The sequence below is a fragment of the Anopheles gambiae genome, chromosome 2 (genome assembly GCF_943734735.2).
Source record: "Anopheles gambiae chromosome 2, idAnoGambNW_F1_1, whole genome shotgun sequence".
NCBI classification, from domain to species: domain Eukaryota; kingdom Metazoa; phylum Arthropoda; class Insecta; order Diptera; family Culicidae; genus Anopheles; species Anopheles gambiae.
Genome location: NC_064601.1, coordinates 6,035,502 through 6,051,754, shown reverse-complemented (window position 1 = coordinate 6,051,754; position 16,253 = coordinate 6,035,502). Strand labels below are relative to the sequence as shown.

Below are 16,253 nucleotides of genomic sequence, written 5' to 3'. Positions count from 1 at the left end.
CGGTTTAAAGGTGGTGCAAAACAGCTACCACAAAGCGCAATCTGTCGCATCACACTGGAACGCAGTATTATCGGTCGGATGCTGCCCTTCGGACGCCAGTCTCTATCAAACGACAAGGCATTGAGGGCACGGAATGGCACTTCGACATACGACATTGTCGAACAAATGGGTCGATACGATACAATAAATATGACTTACGATAGCTATATCAGTTCCCTCTCACTCTCCTTTTCCCTCTCTCTTTAGTGTGAAGCATTCAACATCGCAAGCAGCAAGGATATTGCCTTTAATTCCCCAGCGATCCATAGTATTTGAATGATGATTTATATAAAGCATTGCCCTAAGCGCTAACGAACCGAAGATACGCAACGATAATGTTCCGGCATTTGTTTCACCAGCACCAGCTGAACGCACCTTAAGCCTTACTACTCTTCGGCAACGCAATGCTGCAACACCCAGTGTGGTTGCTCTTTCCCAGCCCATTAAAGCTTATGTGGCACTCGAGCGTGTCACTCACTCGCAAAAAGCAGGCCACAAGGACGCGTGATAAATTCACCTCCGGATACATCCCCCGTCCCACCCCACTCTACACACACACACAAAACACACCCACTGGTGCTGGTGGTGCGAAGAGGCCAACCAACTAGGGCCCAGCGTAATTTACGCTTTATTTATCGCACCCGATACTTTCTCGCACCGTTTGCTTTCATTAGTGACAGTAGCTCCTGCTCACCGGCTGCTGCTGCTGCTGCTACCGTTGTCCTGTTGCTGCTGCTGCTGCTGCTCCTGATCCGGCATCACTTTCACCTTCGAGCGGTACGCCTGAACGTGGTGATTGGCCACCCGATGCGGTATCGATCCGGGTCGCAGCAGGTTCGAGTTCAGTGCCTGCCCGTACGACCGTAGCAGCACGATGTCCGTCTCCGCCGGCTCCAAGTACTCCTCTAGCTCACCAAACAGCTGACAAAGAGAGAGAGAGAGAGAGAGAGAGAGAGAGATAGAGAATGGGCAGGATAATCAAATCGAACCACCCATCGATACTGGGTGAAGTTGACTTCCTTACCTCCCGTTCGCCACAGGTGATAAATCGCAGCACGGCAACGTACTCCGACCAGACCATGTTGCGCCAGCGAACGTCGTACCGTTGGGCGAGCGGTACCATCAGCAGACACCCGAACCCACCGTGCCCGTAGCTCGAGCTTTGGAACGTGTCCAGCGCGAGCTGGTACAGCCCGTAGTAGCTTTTACGGTTTTCCATTTTAGCCGTTTCGAACTCAAACACCGTGCGCTGTGCTGCCTCCTTCCCGGCGAAGGTCCGCAGCTCCGCCAGCCGCCGTTCAATCAGTGCGGAAAGGTCCGGTTCGAGGAATTTTGAGTCCGGGCCAAGAAACGCTGCCATCAGATACATCAACCGTTCGGTTGGGCTGGCAATTGAAACACCGCCAGCCCGTTCCAGTAGCTCGGAGAACCGCAACCCACTCCCAATGATGGCGGTTTCGGTAAGCTGCTCCAGCCGGTGGGCCGGACCTTTCTCCAGCTTTTCCACCAGCAGGTACAGTGGGCTGTAGGGCCAGGTGCGTCGCAGAAGGGGCGTTTTCCATTCTGCTGCCGTTAATCCGGCCCGTGCCGGTGCGAGATTGACCTGTTGAGCAAACACAGATGTGAGCGTATCGATTTTTTGGGAGGGCGAAGTAAATGTTTGATTGAAATTTCCCACCTCGTTCTGTATCGCGCGTTGGGTCAGTAGTTTGTAGCTAAACTTCCACCGCTGCATGTCCGCCCCGGTAACGGCGAGCTCCGCCGCCCGGCAGCCGTAGTAGTCGAGCTTGAAAATGATATCATCAAACAGCTTCACGATTGCGGGATAAAACGCTTCACTAAGCGAGAAGGTTAGGAAGAACGCGAGCTGAAGACGGTACGAACGAACTGCGCTTCTCTCCGACTCCATTGCCGGAGAGTCCACCAAACCGAACTCCAACACATCAAGCAGATAGCGCTGTTCGATCGTTTGGACAAACCAATTTCCAATCAAACTCTGTTGCTGTTCCGCATTACGCGTTCGTCGGCAGACTGCTTCCAGGTAGGACCGGTGGGGCGAAGCACTCCCAAAGATGTCTTCCCGCATTCGTGTGTCCACCTCCTCCAGTTCCTCCTTCTTCTGCCCGGTTAGATGAAGTAGCGCATGGAGCAGAAACACCGGATAGCTGCTCGTGACGATTAGTGTCGGGACGGTTTGGTTTCGACGCACCTGTACCGCACCCAGCGTTGGCAGCGACTCGATACCGTACTGGGAACGGTCTTCAAAGTGCGTCAGCAGTAGCGAAGATGAACTTTAGAGGATATTGGACAAAAAAGCGTTGTCAGTATCGAAGTAATTCCTATCCACAGCACCACAAACACACCTTATTGTTTGGATGATTTCACGGAACCGCGAACTGCGCACGAAGGGAGCGAGATATTTCGCCCGGAACGTTCTGTACGCTTCCATCCCAACCGCTGCCCGGGCTCGGCCCACCATCCATAGACATCCGGCCAGCAGGATCTTTTGCGAGAACTGAGAACGAGAAGAAGAACAACACCATAAGTTAACACGCTCCCCGGGATGTTCGAACCGTTCGAAACCGTTCTGCGGGTGTGTCAGCAAAGCTTATTTTATTCCGAGTGCGCTGCTGCTCGGATAATTAATTACCTCGTTAGCACCGCTCCGTTCGGCCGCGGTGAACCATTTCGAGCAGCAGGCGAACAGTTTTTCGCCAAACGACGATGCATCGCCACGGGAGCAAACTGCATCCCGCTGCAGCCCCGGGCCAATTAGGGCTAACAAGGCGACGGCATGCTGGCGGATGATAAATGGGCCACTCTCGTCGAAAATGAGATGCTGATAGTGCCACTGGAGCAGGTAGCACAGGGCGGGCCAAAGATCGCTGGTGGTGGTGGAGGGTGAAAAAGAAGAGAGAGGGGAAGGGAAAGGTGAGCAGTATGAATAAACGAAACGATTGAGCATCTAATAAGGGAAGCAATGAGCCACATAATGGTTGCTCATCAAACTGTTCGTAGTAGGCGGAAGTGGCCACAATGATAAGCTTTTGAAGTACACAGAAACAACAGGATCATTGGAATGTGGAAACGGACTGCATTTTGGGGGATTGGTGTTGAATAAAATCACCTCTTTTAGATTCGTGATTAAATTATTTCTACCAGGCTTGTTAGAATCATCAAACCGTCACCATGTCCTTGCGAGTGTGGAATGAAACCTCTTTAGGCATTTTGCTAATATCACAGGACACCTAAATGAGGATGAGCTTGATTAACTCCTCTCTTACCTGGCATTGGAAAGGGTCATTCATACTTTTGTATGGAACTTTTATAAGTCAGAATATATCCTAAAATGATCTGAAGATATAGACATCTGTGATCGGTAGATAAGATAGGGATAAGATTGAAAAAGTGCCGGAGACTCAGACCATCTGGGAAGCAGTGTATTCATTAACAGCGACAATCTCGAGGTAGTAAAGAAGAATCTTGGAACGGTCGTTACTTCGGACAACATCAGCAGCGAAATCTGGAGACGCATTGTGAAGGGGAATCGTCAATTCTACGAGCTTCTGCTTCTGGCCGACTGCTGAGATCCAGAAGACTTTGAGCCCGCACCAAATGTTAGATATATCGCACACTGATTCGCCCAGTGGTCCTCTGTAGACACGAGTCCTGGACCATCCGAGCGGAGGATGCAAACGATCTGGGCGTGTTTGAGTAACGCATCCTCCGGACCATCTTTGGCGGTGTGTTCGAGCATGGAGCGTGGAGGAGAAGAACGAACCACGAGCTTTCCTGAGCTGTACGGCAAACCGAGCATCCTGACGGTGACGAAGGCTGGCATGATATGATGGCTGGGGCATGTTACGAAGATGCCGGACTAATGCCCCACCAAGATGGAGTTCGACAGCGATCCCCAATTCGGCATAAGGCGCATAAGGCATAAGGATAAGGATCAGTTGAAGCGAGACCTGTCGGAGATCGGATGTCTATATGGTTTGGAGGCTGCAGCCAGAGACCAAGCATCCTGGAGGACTGATATCGCAGAAGATCTTGTCATTCCACTGATACGAAACAAAATTGAATTCATTCAGAAGTATTTTACATGACCTCTTTTGGTATCCAGAACAACTACCAAGCTCCTCAGAATACCTTCAATAAATCTTCACTAAACCTCCACATGTTGGCATCGGAGAACCTTTTGAAGCTTAAGTAAGTCAGCCCAGCTCCCGAGTACTGAAGCTATGAACACATCTTGGTCCGACGGTAAAGACGCTGTCTTGTCAACATACTTACTCATCCGATACTACAACTGATTTGAGGTCTTGACCTTCTAGAGGCGTATCCGAGCCCACTCACAGTCCCGCGCCTTAGTCTAAAGGTCACACAATCTTGCCTCTGTAATGGTGGACGACCACGGGCTAGAACAAGCCGTTACGGGCTGGGTCGTCCGGTTTCATGAGTATAACATGGCAAGCTTACCAGAGCCTGGCGAGCTTGATATGCTATAGCTCCTATAGCTCGTCGTTGTAGCAGCTCCTATAATGTCCTTCCACACATACGGGGCCCAAAATTCCTTCTAGGCATTTTCCTTTCGAACGCGACTAACTGGGGTTCCTCAGAATTGAACAGTGTCCATGCCTCACAGGCATTAGTACTATAAACATACGATATAGTCCCAACTTCAACCATAGCAACTGGTTCATGGAAGAGAGCTACAGCCAGCATCGTTTCGCGTAACTCTGCATCTATGCTATTAACGATGCTGACCTTTGACCCGAGATAGGTGAAATCTTGGACGGCGTCAAACCTGCGTTCTATATATATCTGTATGTCACTCCTACTTGGCTCTGAATTTGTTAGAAGAGCCACTGGTGGTTCTACCATTTGTTTGATTTTCGCTTCGTTTATCTAAAATCACAGGTTCTTTACCACCAGTTTTCTTTGATAGCCTTTAGCTATATAGGAGAGCCTTACATCAATGTTTTCTATACCATCATCGCATGCCAGCATCTAGGATGACTTGCAGAGGATGGTCTGGCCAACGGGTTATACTAAAAACAGGAAATACTTTCAGGGGTTCTCAAGGAAATACTTATTCTCAAGTCACTCGTCACAAAGCTACCTTGAAGCTGCACCTTACTTTTAACATGTTTTTACTAACCTACGCGTTTACGACGAAGATCCCATCCAACGTTGATGATATTTCCTTATCTATTACAATTCTCTTATCGGCAAGCGCACCAGATGGCATAGCATCGCTCTATCAATCCCTGTAAAGTCTTTTCTATACCTTACAAAAGCGCAGCAAAGCCCTTGCACGTCGTAACTGAAGTGGCTCGATCCACCATTAAGACCAATTCAGGACACTTGTGCCGCAGTCCAAAGCTCTGACAACTTGCCACGATGTTGAATTGCACGGTGTTACGTATTGATTTATGGCAAACAATAAACATCGGCTGGGTTTCATAGGAAATCCCTAAAAAGCAGCTCCCTTTCCATCACCATTACCAAACGCGCCTCGCGCACAAAAATCACGCAATCAGTACACGCGCTCCCCGACAGAACTGTTCAGTTTTACTATTCCACGGCGCAATGTTTGGCTGCGTAATGAAACTCTGTTCGCGCGTGTACGCCACAGGTGCAGTCGTGATTTATCGAAGGACGTCACCGGCGAGAGGGTGAGAGAGGGTGTTTTATGCAAATCACTCCCATCACCCAGCCTTCCAAGTGCTCTGTTATTACCGAACGAAAATGGAAGCGAAATCATCTCGATGAAACCGCCACTTTCTAATCAATATTCAATTGAACCACCGACGGTAATCGACGTGGTTGGTTATGATCTGTCCTCTTTTCCGGTGGGCATGGGTTGGCGTGAGGGGGGAGGTCATTCGTAACGCACCGATGGTAATTGATTGTTGTGTCATTGTTCACACACACACAGCTTTTTGTTTTTGCAATTGCACTTTTGCAAAGTGTTTTGATCCGTCTTCTAGGGAGAACTCTTCAAAAGTTACGTACAACATTACAACATAGCGGAAATATTGTTCAATATTTAAAAAAAAAACCTTAATTCCGAGCGCCGGAAGCACTTGGCCAACGGAATGATCACCCTGACGAGCGTCAGTGTGTTAAAGTTGCACTCTCACGCAAATGATATGCTGATTCGTGTTGAGTTTTACCTCCCAAACCATGCCCCACCCGTATAAAAACCGACCAACGCAACAGATGAAGCGACAACATTTGCGTAAAAGCACACCGTATACGCCGCCGCCGCCGGAAGCGCACTTGTTCTCTCGCGTATTACATTGAAACGTTCCACGCCACGCCGTGAACTCTGTGCTCTGTTCTGTGCCTGTGCTGTCGGATCGGATCATGCCGATGCCGTCGAACGAGCTGCGAAAGCTGCCGGAAGTGTGACTGCGTACGTGTGTGGAAGATGTGTGAATATTCGAATACGCGCAACAAGATGAGCAACCTGGTCGTCGTCCTCGTCCTGCTGACGATGTACATTGTGCTTTCGGCCGTAAGTTTGATAAGCACGCGTTTTGGATAGTGTGTGTGCCGTACGCTGTTTGCATACGGATTTACGCGTCGTCTTCTTCCAATCTGTGCGAATACGAAAAAGATACCGCAAAAGTTACAAAACGGAACAGGATTTGTTCGGCAAAAAGTTTTGCCCCCCCCCCCCCCCCCCCCCCGTATCATGCATCCTTGTTCAGAAACAGAAATCTAAAAAATCAAACCATGACACGCTTCCGCATCAAAAGCGTAACCTTTCACGGAAGTTATGGTTCTTTATCCCCGGACACGGGCATAAACAACATTCTGAGGGAGGGGGAGCACATACAGCACCACAACACGCTGGTTCGTGCGTGACTTTTTACTTCACTTTCAACGTACAACCAAAAAAAAGGAGCGAAAATTCTACCGACAACATCGAACCGAGTTTGAAAATATTCACTGCTTTGGGTAAAAAACAAACTTCTTACGACAAAGTTTTGCCCTATCTCCGTGCCTGATTTGGGGACGGTTCTCGACACAGCATGCTAATCAAACACACATCGGAACACAGCATCGATGATGATGTTCGACCGTTGGAGCTGCCTTTTTCCGGGAAGTGTCTACGCCTCGGACGACGCGATACAACGACACGATTCGAAAGTAATTGGTGGGAAAACATCAACACGGGGATAACAATCTTCCCGGGAATTATGGTGCTACTTCCGTGTAATCACCGACCACGGTGGCCTTTAATGAGCTTTATGCGTTCGACGACGTCCGAGCGTTTATCGATGTCGCACATCGGGGGAAATGCCATGATCCTCTTCCCACCCAATGCCATATGATAGTGCTGCAACCCACGTGTCAAACTTTCCCCAAAACTTCCCGGTGCGGCATCTGCAAGCGAGAAGAAGTTTCTTTATTTTCATTTACCATGCTACCATAGTTCCTTGCTTCTTGTTTGGAGTTTATGCGTCATAAGGCTCTTTGCAGCAGTCGTCAAAGAGCGTTCGGTTTTGTGATTCTACCAACGAATGGAAACGTTACTTTTTCCCCCCTCTTACTTCTATCGAACAAGGTGTTACCGGATCCGGGGGATGTCCTGCAGCTACACAAGTTCAATATTTACACGTTCTGCTGGTTTGGTGCGACTACTTTTTCGATTACCATATTGCAACACGTCGAAAACTGAAGTTCATACAATCTAGCAAAGTGCACATCGAAGTAGGTGCGGGTTTCAGCTGAGCCTTCCTGCTCGTCTCCCGTAGTGCTACATGACAAGTTCACGGAGGGGGAAAAACACGTCTCCACGTCGTGCTGCACCAACGTTCAATTTAAACCCGATTTTGTCCCTCAATTTCTGCTCCCAACGACATCACAGTAGCCGAATGGTTTAGTTTTACTTTTTCAGTCCCAAGCTGGGCTCTGTCAGCAAACACTCTCCCCAAGTGTCGTATTTAGTATGTTTTTTTGGTTCCTGCACCGGACTAACTTTCCCTTCCCATCCCTTTTCTCTCGCCACCGGTCGACAGCCATTCGAAATACCGGACCGGTACAAAAAGCCGGCTAAAATGTTGCACGAAATTTGTATCGCCGAGTCGGGCGCCTCGGAGGAGCAGCTGCGCACCTGTCTCGATGGAACCGTACCGACAGCTCCGGCCGCCAAGTGCTACATCCACTGCCTGTTCGACAAGATCGACGTGGTGGACGAGGCGACTGGGCGCATCCTGCTCGACCGACTGCTTTACATCATCCCGGACGACGTGAAGGCAGCGGTGGACCATTTAACGCGCGAATGTAGCCACATCGGTAAGTGGCCGTGGCCGTGTTTTGCAGCGTTGGTGATATGATATGATTGGTTTGTTTGTTTTTTTGCTGCAGTAACGCCGGATAAGTGCGAAACCGCCTACGAGACGGTCAAATGTTATTTCAATGCGCACGACGAGGTGATCAAATTCTGCCACCTACTAGTGCTGGAGTGAATCGGCAGCACGTGACCAACGTTGCCAATGTGTTTGTTTTACCTTTCTATCTCACTTAATGTACAGTTTCAGCATTAGCGATACGTTTGCAGCTCCATGCTAGCGAAGGCAATATTGCTTTAGGTTTAACAGTAAAGGACAACCAACGCGTACAGGACCCATGTGATTTGTGTTATAAGACTATACATTAATCAGCTATTAATCATTTCATAAAACGACAAGATGTTTGAGAAATTGTAGATGGTATTAATTTACGTAGTAAGATTGGAAAAGAAATGTTTTTGTTTGGTTTAAAACGAAATTCCACCTACCTGTACAGTTCGTCGTCCGGCTTACAGTCCAACAGCAAACGAAAGAAGCGAAATGCTTCAATTTGTACTTGAATCATTCTCATCTATAAAACCAGAAAGCAAAAACAAAACCAATTATTAGCATACAGTAAAGTATTGGGCAACGTTTCCGGCTTCCCCTCCGCTACTCACATCGATATCCTTCCTGCTGAAGACGTAACGCTTCGCGAGCTGCACCACGTGAAACCGGTTCAGATACAGGTCATAGAAATGGGCCCCATAGCCACACAACACTCGCACCAACTTCAACACCACGTGCTGTGGCTGATGCTCACGCTCCGGGCTCTCGATCGAGGTAAGATAGTTTTTCACCAACCCACCGATCAGTGCCTCGTTCGTCGCAATCTTCAGCGCCATCTGCTCGCTGGTGCGTGCCAAACGGATCAATATCTTGGTACAATTGATGACGGTCGCACCCTCCGGCTTCATCGCGAACAGAATGTACCGGATGCGCTCCAGTATGTTCGTACGCACCAGACACTCCATCAGGTCCGTCTCGGCCAGATGGAAATCGTTCATCGTCTCACGATTGTGCACATCGTCCGGATCGTCCGGATCGGGCAAATTCGCCTTAAAGTGGGCCTTACGTGGCGGGCGGCATCCCTTACCTCCGCTAAGATTCATCGCCCCGAAACCTGCCGCCATCTCTTGCTCGCGCTGTCGCCGTTCCTCTTCGTGGCTGTGCGTAATGTTGAGTGCCAGTTCCGGCTGCACCATACCGTACTCCGTATCGAACACCGTATCGAGCAGAATCTCGTCGGTATCGTTGTAGAACAGGCTGGCTAGCGCACGGGAAGCTACCTCAACCACCGACGGTGTGTTTTCGTCCAGCGCAAAGCGAAGGAAAAAGAACACCTTCGAAACGGGCAGCTCCAGTACGCCATCGTAAAAGCCTTGGTTCAGTATGTTCAGCATACCGGCGATGGCTCCCAGGGCGGAAATACGCTGCTGCAGCACGTTCGAGCGGGCCAGGCGGAACAGCTCCTGCAGCGTGTAACCGGGCCGTTGAGCGTCCTCCCCGTGCAGGTATAGCTCCCGGTCGTCCGTTTGCTGCGGGTTCGTATCCGCCACGTACGGCTGCAAAACGCCCTTCCAATCGAAACGCGCCTCGTACGATTCACCCGGTTTCAGCTCTTTCACGCTACGTTCAATGTCCTTGGTCCATTCGAGCTTCTCCGGTTCCAGCACGTCAAAGTTGATCCACTGTTCCGAGCCCTTCTCTTTCAGCACCTCCATGCCGGCGGGAACTAGACCGGCATTCGCCACCGGCTTACACTTTTCCTTTGCTTTTTCAGACAGAGCAGGTTCCTTAGCAACCGGGGCAGCATCAGCAGCAGTCGGTTTTTTACGCGCTTTAAGAAACTCGACCAGCTTCGGATCGAGCGTGTTCAACAGGTGGCTTCTCTCTTTGCTAATCTCCTCGATCGACATCTGATTCAGCTTGCGTAAGTTTTCATTGTGTATTTCCGTTGCGTCCCAGCCCTCGAGCAGTGCGCTGCCAGACGCCTCCTCAAACTCGATCTTTTCTTTCGACTCGACCGCTTCACTCTTCTGCGGTTGGGCCGCCTTTCCCTTGGAAATCATTTGCGCAAAAATGCTTTTCTTTGGTCCATCCGCCTGCGACTTTGCCGGGTATGCCGTAATGTGCATCGTCTTCGGGAACGACCATTCCACCGTCGACGGAATTACATCGGCCGCAAACGTCTGCTCCGGCTTTCGCTCCACAACCTCTCCCATAACCAACGATTCCGTCGACGGTGGTGGTTGCTCTTCGGTGGGCGCTTCTGCCTCATCATCGGTAGCCATGTTTTCCGCAGCGGTTGCTGGGGTTGTAGCCTGCTGTGCCTGCAGCCGTTGGGCTCGACGTTTGGCAAACTCCGACTGGCGGACGGTTCCACCGGCCGGGGACGACGAACTGCTGGCTGCCGGTGTTTCGCCATCGCGCTGCACCCGCACAACCTTCGCTGCGGGCTGGAAGTTTGCGTCCCGGTTTTGCTCCGCGTAGAACTCTTGCTGCATGCGCAGGATCTCATTTTCACTATCCTTTTTTGAGGGTCGTTTAATCATCTTTTCGGAAGCGCTAATCACCTTTCTTTCCACCGTACGATGTGCGAAGAAACTGTTTGTTTACAATTTACGCGCTTATTGCCGCTCTCAAACACAGTGTGGCCAGAATAATTTGGCGGTTTTCGGTAGGAGTTTAATATTTATTCGATAATTTTCGGTAGGTTTTGAAGCGTTGACCCGGTGTTGGGGGGGGGGGGGGGGAATTTAGGAATTCTAACCCAACGAATGATCTACATGCACTTTTGCTTCTGAGCGTTGGGGACTCCCTGTTCTCGGGGCTCCTCGCGGCCGCTTAGGACAGTGCTAATTCGAATGTGCTGCCAGCAGCTATTTCGATTATTTGTATGAATTGGTAACCCAAGTGCCACAAATCCAATAAACGGCCACTAAACGACCGAATGAAAAATCGGTAGTTTTAGGGGGCTCATCTGTGAGTTGGTAAACATATACAAAATCGGTAGGAATACAGATAAATCGGTATTTCTGGTCACTCTGCTCACACAAACCGCACCGTTTGACAGTTCGCCAACGAAGAAGAAGAAAAGGGACGGGAGAAGAGCTAGTGGTGGAAAAGAAAGATGGCTACCCGCCAGTGATTGTTTGTTTTGATGTTGTGTGTAAAATAATACGTTTTTTTCTGTGTTCTGTGCAACCGTTCCGGATAATATTAGTGTAATATTGTTGCGCAAGTTAACAAGTGTGTGGGGAGCATAAAGTTCAGCCAATACAGTCCAGTTGAAGGCAGTCTAAGCGGGGGTAAAGTTTTTCCGCTCGCACCAAACCTAACCTCACTTTTCGCGGTTGGGTGCGGAGGGTGTGTGTGTGTGGTGTTTTGATTGCGTTCGTGTCCGTCTGCGGCGATTTCCCGGTTTGTTTGTTTTGATTTTGGTTAGAAGGGGAGGGGCACATTACAAGTCTTATGCACCTTTTGGGCAAACACACCATGGAAGATGCGGTTACGGTGAAGTGCCCGCCGGAAATATCACACGTAGAACGGAAAGAGTTGCCCCCGCGAGGACCTAAAAGGGCAACACAGGATGAGAAAGTGAAGAAAAGCGTTGTCAATGGTAGCAGCAAGCAAAAGGAACTCGTTGGTGGTAGGTATTGTCGCTGCCTGCTAGTATGCTGCAGTGGTTTCACGTTTCTGCTGTTTTGTTTTTTTTTTTTCAGGCAATGACTTGAAGCTGGTGATGGAACCGCAAAACCCTTCCCCCACCAAGTATTTCGATACGAACGGCGTACCGCTGCGCAAGGCGGTAGAGGAAGGAAACCTCGAGCAAACGGCGGACCGGGAAGGGCACGATAAGAAGCCGAGCAAAGTGACCATCAAATGCTGTAACTGTGAGAAAACGTTTACCTCTCGTGCGGCGTATGAACTGCACTATCGCACCAACTATCAACAGGAACCGGTTTACGAGTGTCCGGTGTGCGACAAGCGCATCAAACAGTACCGGGCGTACCAGCTGCATAGCTACCGGCACAGCGCCAACCAGCGCTTTACCTGTCCCGAATGCTCCAAAACGTTCCACCAAAAGTCTGATCTCACGCGCCACCAAAACATCCACCAGCCCCCTGGCAGCAACGGTTCCGGCACGTCCAAGGAGCGCAGTGCGGCGAAGAATGGCGGCGATGGAAACGAGCAAGTCATACCCTGCCCCCGCTGTGATGCCACTTTTGCTACGCAGGCCGAATTCAAGGAACATTCCCGAAAGCTTCATCGCACACCAAAGCAGCTGGTCGAGTGTCCGGACTGTGGAAAGTACGTGTACGGCAATGATCTGCAAGCTCGAAATGCAATAGTTAAATTCTTTCTTTCTTTCTTTCTCACCCCATTCAGATTGCTTTCCACCGGTAGCCTTTACTCGCATCGTAAAATACACTCCGAAAGTCCAAAGTTCTCGTGCCCCGAGTGTGACCGCACGTTCGTGCAGAAGATCAACCTCATTCATCACCACAAAACGCACCTCACCGAGCGGCCCTTCCAGTGCGGCCAGTGTGATAAAGCGTTCTGCGAAAAGGCACACCTGCAGCGGCACCTCAACTACCACTCCCAGGAGCGGCCCTACCGCTGTGAGCTGTGCGGCAAGTGCTACAAAACGGAGCGCTGCCTCAAGGTACACTCCGCCGTCCACAACAACGAGCGGCCGTTCGTGTGCACCGAGTGCAACAAAGGCTTTCTCAGCAGCTCCAAGCTGCGGCAGCACAGCAACATCCACTCGGGGCTGCGGCCGTTCAAGTGCAAATATTGTACGCGCGATTTCACCAACTTCCCGAACTGGCTGAAGCACATCCGTCGCCGGCACAAGGTGGACCACCGGACCGGCGAAAAGCTGGACAGTGTGCCGAAGTTTATGACGAAGAAAAAGCTACCCGTCGATCGGGGGGTGCGCAAGAAGGAGCAACCGCCGGTCCCGCCTGAAGCGAGCGTAACCGCCGGTGGTGCGGGCGAAAAGGGGAAAAAGCGAGCGGCGGTTAAGCAACGGCCCATCATACCGCTGCCCGACGTGCTGAAGGACGAATCGTTGCCGTACTTTAGCGAAAGTTCCAACATTGATCTCAATCTAGTTTGTAAGGAAGATCTGCTGCAGCCGCTGGCAGATGAGATGGAGGACATCTTTCAGTGCTTACCGTCCGACGAATCGAAGCTTAGCATTCCGGAGCCGTTGGAGCAGCTCGGCGGCGGCACCAATGCCGTCGACGTACCGGAGCGCACGCTCAACGGTGGTAGTCTGCTTCAACCGGAAGTGGATTGTGATTTTAGTGTAAGAAGCCCGATGGCGGACCAGTCTAGCGTTTGCAACGATCTCATCACGCAAGGTAGAGGAAGCTTTTTCAAAAGTAACTACTAGAACTTTGCTTACACTTTTTCCCGCTTTTCCTTTACACAGAACTCCCCAGCAATGCATTGTCGAGCTGCGAGGAAGAAACGTTCAGTGGTACGCTACTGTACGATGCACATCTACCCATTCTGCCCGCTATGGTATCGTTCTGCAGCAACAGCAGCGAGGAGCAACAGTTTCGGCTTATCAATCCACACTTTATACACCTGACCAATCCCGCACCGTTTCTCGCCGGAAGCTCCAAGTTGCCATCGGACAGTGGTACCATTCCGGTATCGATTGGCGAATGACGGTAAAGGACTGCTGGGAAGGCAAACCCACAGGATGTTTACCAAACAGCGGCAGAGATCGGTCTTGCGTCTTGATACCAAATCGATTGAAAAATCATATGGGGACGATGTGAACTGGATTATTGGCGTGAGGTATACTTTTTAGATATTCTATCTTATCTAAATCCACCTGCTCAATTCAACAGAATTTTTGTAAGTCCATTAATAGGCTAGTGATTAGATAAACAGTGCAAAAGAGGCATTTAGGAGACAATTCGGATTCTATTCCAAGTGTGTGTGTGTGTATGTGTGTGTGTGTGTGCGTGAGAAAGGATGAGAGAATTTTCTATTTTATAAACGTAACATAAAATGACGTTGACGTCATACTGAACTGAACATTAACAAACTTAAATGCGCGAACTGTACCAAACGAAGTAATGGATGGAACTTTATCCTTAGCGTACGAAATAATGACACGTTTTATAAAAAATCGAAAGGAACGTATATTATTATTTTGAAACATAAAGCACACCATTGGCAGATATTATTTTTTTTTACAAACAAACATAAAGAAGCATTCGATCTGAAGAGAAAAGAGAAATTACACGATTGTTTGCGCTGTGGACATCTCGTAAAACGCATCCGAAAGGGGGCTACAATAACACATTCAGACAAGCGCTATATATACATAGTCAAAGAACACAAGCATCACTTATCTCAACCGACACAAACATAAATCGCCTTTACATCCCCGCCCTATTCTAACACAAATGAGTCACTTTACATCCCTTTGGTTTTACAAGGTCGTCACTTCTTCCGGTTTCTCCGTACACACTTTGTCCCTACGTTAGACGGTTTAGTTGCTTCGAGTGGTTGCACTGGTGCTGCTACCTGCTCCGACACTATCTCGATGCGCTGGCCTTCCTGTGGCAACATTTCGCTCACCGTAACCGATCGTGCTGGTCCGTCACGGATGTTGAAGTTCAAATTAACCGTTGGTAGTGGTTGCTGCTGCTGCTGCTGTTGGTCATTATTATCGAGTGGCCTAGATGATCGGAATCTGCTGGAAACTACCGTCCCGAACATTTCAAATCCACTGCGAATGCTTATGGGAACGAGAGTCGTGATTACAATGTACGTAAATCCCAACATTAACAGACCGATAAGTATCGCCTGCCACCATACTACATCGTTTGTGATTTCGGTGTATGTATTGATGTACTCCCTGAACAAGCTCTTGAAGTAGACGGCCTGTATCCAAACGGTTGATTCCACCAGCACCTGCAATGGGTCACAGATTGGGAGCGCCCCAGCGCCATCCTTCCGGGAACGAAACATTCCAAACATAGACGTCCAGCGGCTCGGAGGCGTTGTTTCCATGCCTTCCAACGATTGTCGGGCCAAATTTTCGTTGCATTCCTTCCACTTCTTGCACACCGTGATGCTTAAGATGAGCAGCAGGAACACTGGGAAATGCTTGAGTCGTGTGATGCGAGCAATCACCCGGATAGCGTAACAACCGGCGATAAGCAGGAACGCCGGCAGTAGTAAACCGTCCACAATTTTTGACTCGAACAGTTGCATCAGAAAGTCGTACAAACGTTCGCATTGCTGCTCGCGGATAAGCGACAATCGCCGAGCTTCGTCGGACTGCTGCAGTACTGCCGACACTATCCAATTGAGCTCACGGGCCGAGGTCGATTCGTCCAGCAGCTTCGCTTGTTCGCGCGCTGAGATGCGTAGGGATAGATCGATTGTGTGGACATTCTTCGTCGGTGGTTCGGGAGTGTTGCGTGCAAACAGCGTTTGAACTAGCTTCCGGTAGTAAACCAAGGCCATTCGTTGATCTTCGCTGATGTCTGGGCTGCAGGGTATGGACGATGCTGATTCAACCACAGGCAGACAATCACATACCGTTGGTTCCGCCTCGCATGACGCATCGTTGGGATGGTTTTCTCGTGAGCGCTCCTTCTGCTGCTGTTGCTGTCCCCAACGATCTAGGGCGCCAGTTTTGATCCATTTCGGGTCATGTCTGCAATCCACTATGCGAAGACACACGACAAGCAATATGCAGACGAACGATACACTACGAATGGTGAGCGGAAGCATGTTGTTTCGATTCGCGTTGCTCTACAGTGCCGCGCACGATTACACTACTCACACATCGGACCATGCCGGGTATAATATACAGGGGGAGAGCTTATC

The 16,253-nt window shown here is 49.8% G+C and overlaps 3 protein-coding genes across 3 annotated transcripts; 2 read left to right on the top strand and 1 right to left on the bottom strand.

The window, feature by feature from the left end:
- Nucleotides 1-625: 625 nt before the first annotated feature.
- On the bottom strand, nucleotides 626-11,051 carry LOC11176131 (uncharacterized). Its single transcript, XM_003435831.2, has 7 exons — nucleotides 9,005-11,051; nucleotides 8,834-8,916; nucleotides 2,690-2,924; nucleotides 2,403-2,554; nucleotides 1,718-2,330; nucleotides 1,064-1,642; nucleotides 626-960 (listed from the first exon to the last, which is right to left on the bottom strand). The coding sequence occupies exons 1-7, from the start codon at nucleotides 10,937-10,939 to the stop codon at nucleotides 730-732; spliced, it is 3,828 nt and encodes a 1,275-aa protein (XP_003435879.2). The 5' UTR covers nucleotides 10,940-11,051; the 3' UTR covers nucleotides 626-729.
- Nucleotides 6,161-8,732, top strand: LOC1281613 (general odorant-binding protein 69a). Its single transcript, XM_321558.6, has 3 exons — nucleotides 6,161-6,562; nucleotides 8,073-8,349; nucleotides 8,422-8,732. The coding sequence occupies exons 1-3, from the start codon at nucleotides 6,476-6,478 to the stop codon at nucleotides 8,520-8,522; spliced, it is 465 nt and encodes a 154-aa protein (XP_321558.2). The 5' UTR covers nucleotides 6,161-6,475; the 3' UTR covers nucleotides 8,523-8,732.
- Nucleotides 11,052-11,500: 449 nt separating the features above from the next.
- On the top strand, nucleotides 11,501-14,649 carry LOC1281615 (zinc finger protein 135). The gene is made up of 4 exons (XM_321560.6): nucleotides 11,501-12,036; nucleotides 12,110-12,698; nucleotides 12,777-13,756; nucleotides 13,828-14,649. Exons 1-4 carry the CDS (start codon nucleotides 11,859-11,861, stop codon nucleotides 14,067-14,069), a joined length of 1,989 nt encoding a protein of 662 aa, XP_321560.6. The 5' UTR covers nucleotides 11,501-11,858; the 3' UTR covers nucleotides 14,070-14,649.
- The last annotated feature ends 1,604 nt before the right edge of the window (nucleotides 14,650-16,253 follow it).

Coding starts and splice junctions, on each gene's coding strand:
- LOC1281613 (XM_321558.6), top strand. CDS start 6,476: ATGTGTGAATATTCGAATACGCGCAACAAGATGAGCAACCTGGTCGTC. Junction 6,563..8,072: donor TGTACATTGTGCTTTCGGCC/GTAAGTTTGATA, acceptor ACCGGTCGACAG/CCATTCGAAATACCGGACCG. Junction 8,350..8,421: donor GCGCGAATGTAGCCACATCG/GTAAGTGGCCGT, acceptor TTTTTGCTGCAG/TAACGCCGGATAAGTGCGAA.
- LOC11176131 (XM_003435831.2), bottom strand. CDS start 10,939: ATGATTAAACGACCCTCAAAAAAGGATAGTGAAAATGAGATCCTGCGC. Junction 2,555..2,689: donor AACGGAGCGGTGCTAACGAG/GTAATTAATTAT, acceptor TCTCGTTCTCAG/TTCTCGCAAAAGATCCTGCT. Junction 2,331..2,402: donor GAAATCATCCAAACAATAAG/GTGTGTTTGTGG, acceptor TATCCTCTAAAG/TTCATCTTCGCTACTGCTGA.
- LOC1281615 (XM_321560.6), top strand. CDS start 11,859: ATGCACCTTTTGGGCAAACACACCATGGAAGATGCGGTTACGGTGAAG. Junction 12,037..12,109: donor GCAAAAGGAACTCGTTGGTG/GTAGGTATTGTC, acceptor TTTTTTTTTCAG/GCAATGACTTGAAGCTGGTG. Junction 12,699..12,776: donor GAGTGTCCGGACTGTGGAAA/GTACGTGTACGG, acceptor CACCCCATTCAG/ATTGCTTTCCACCGGTAGCC.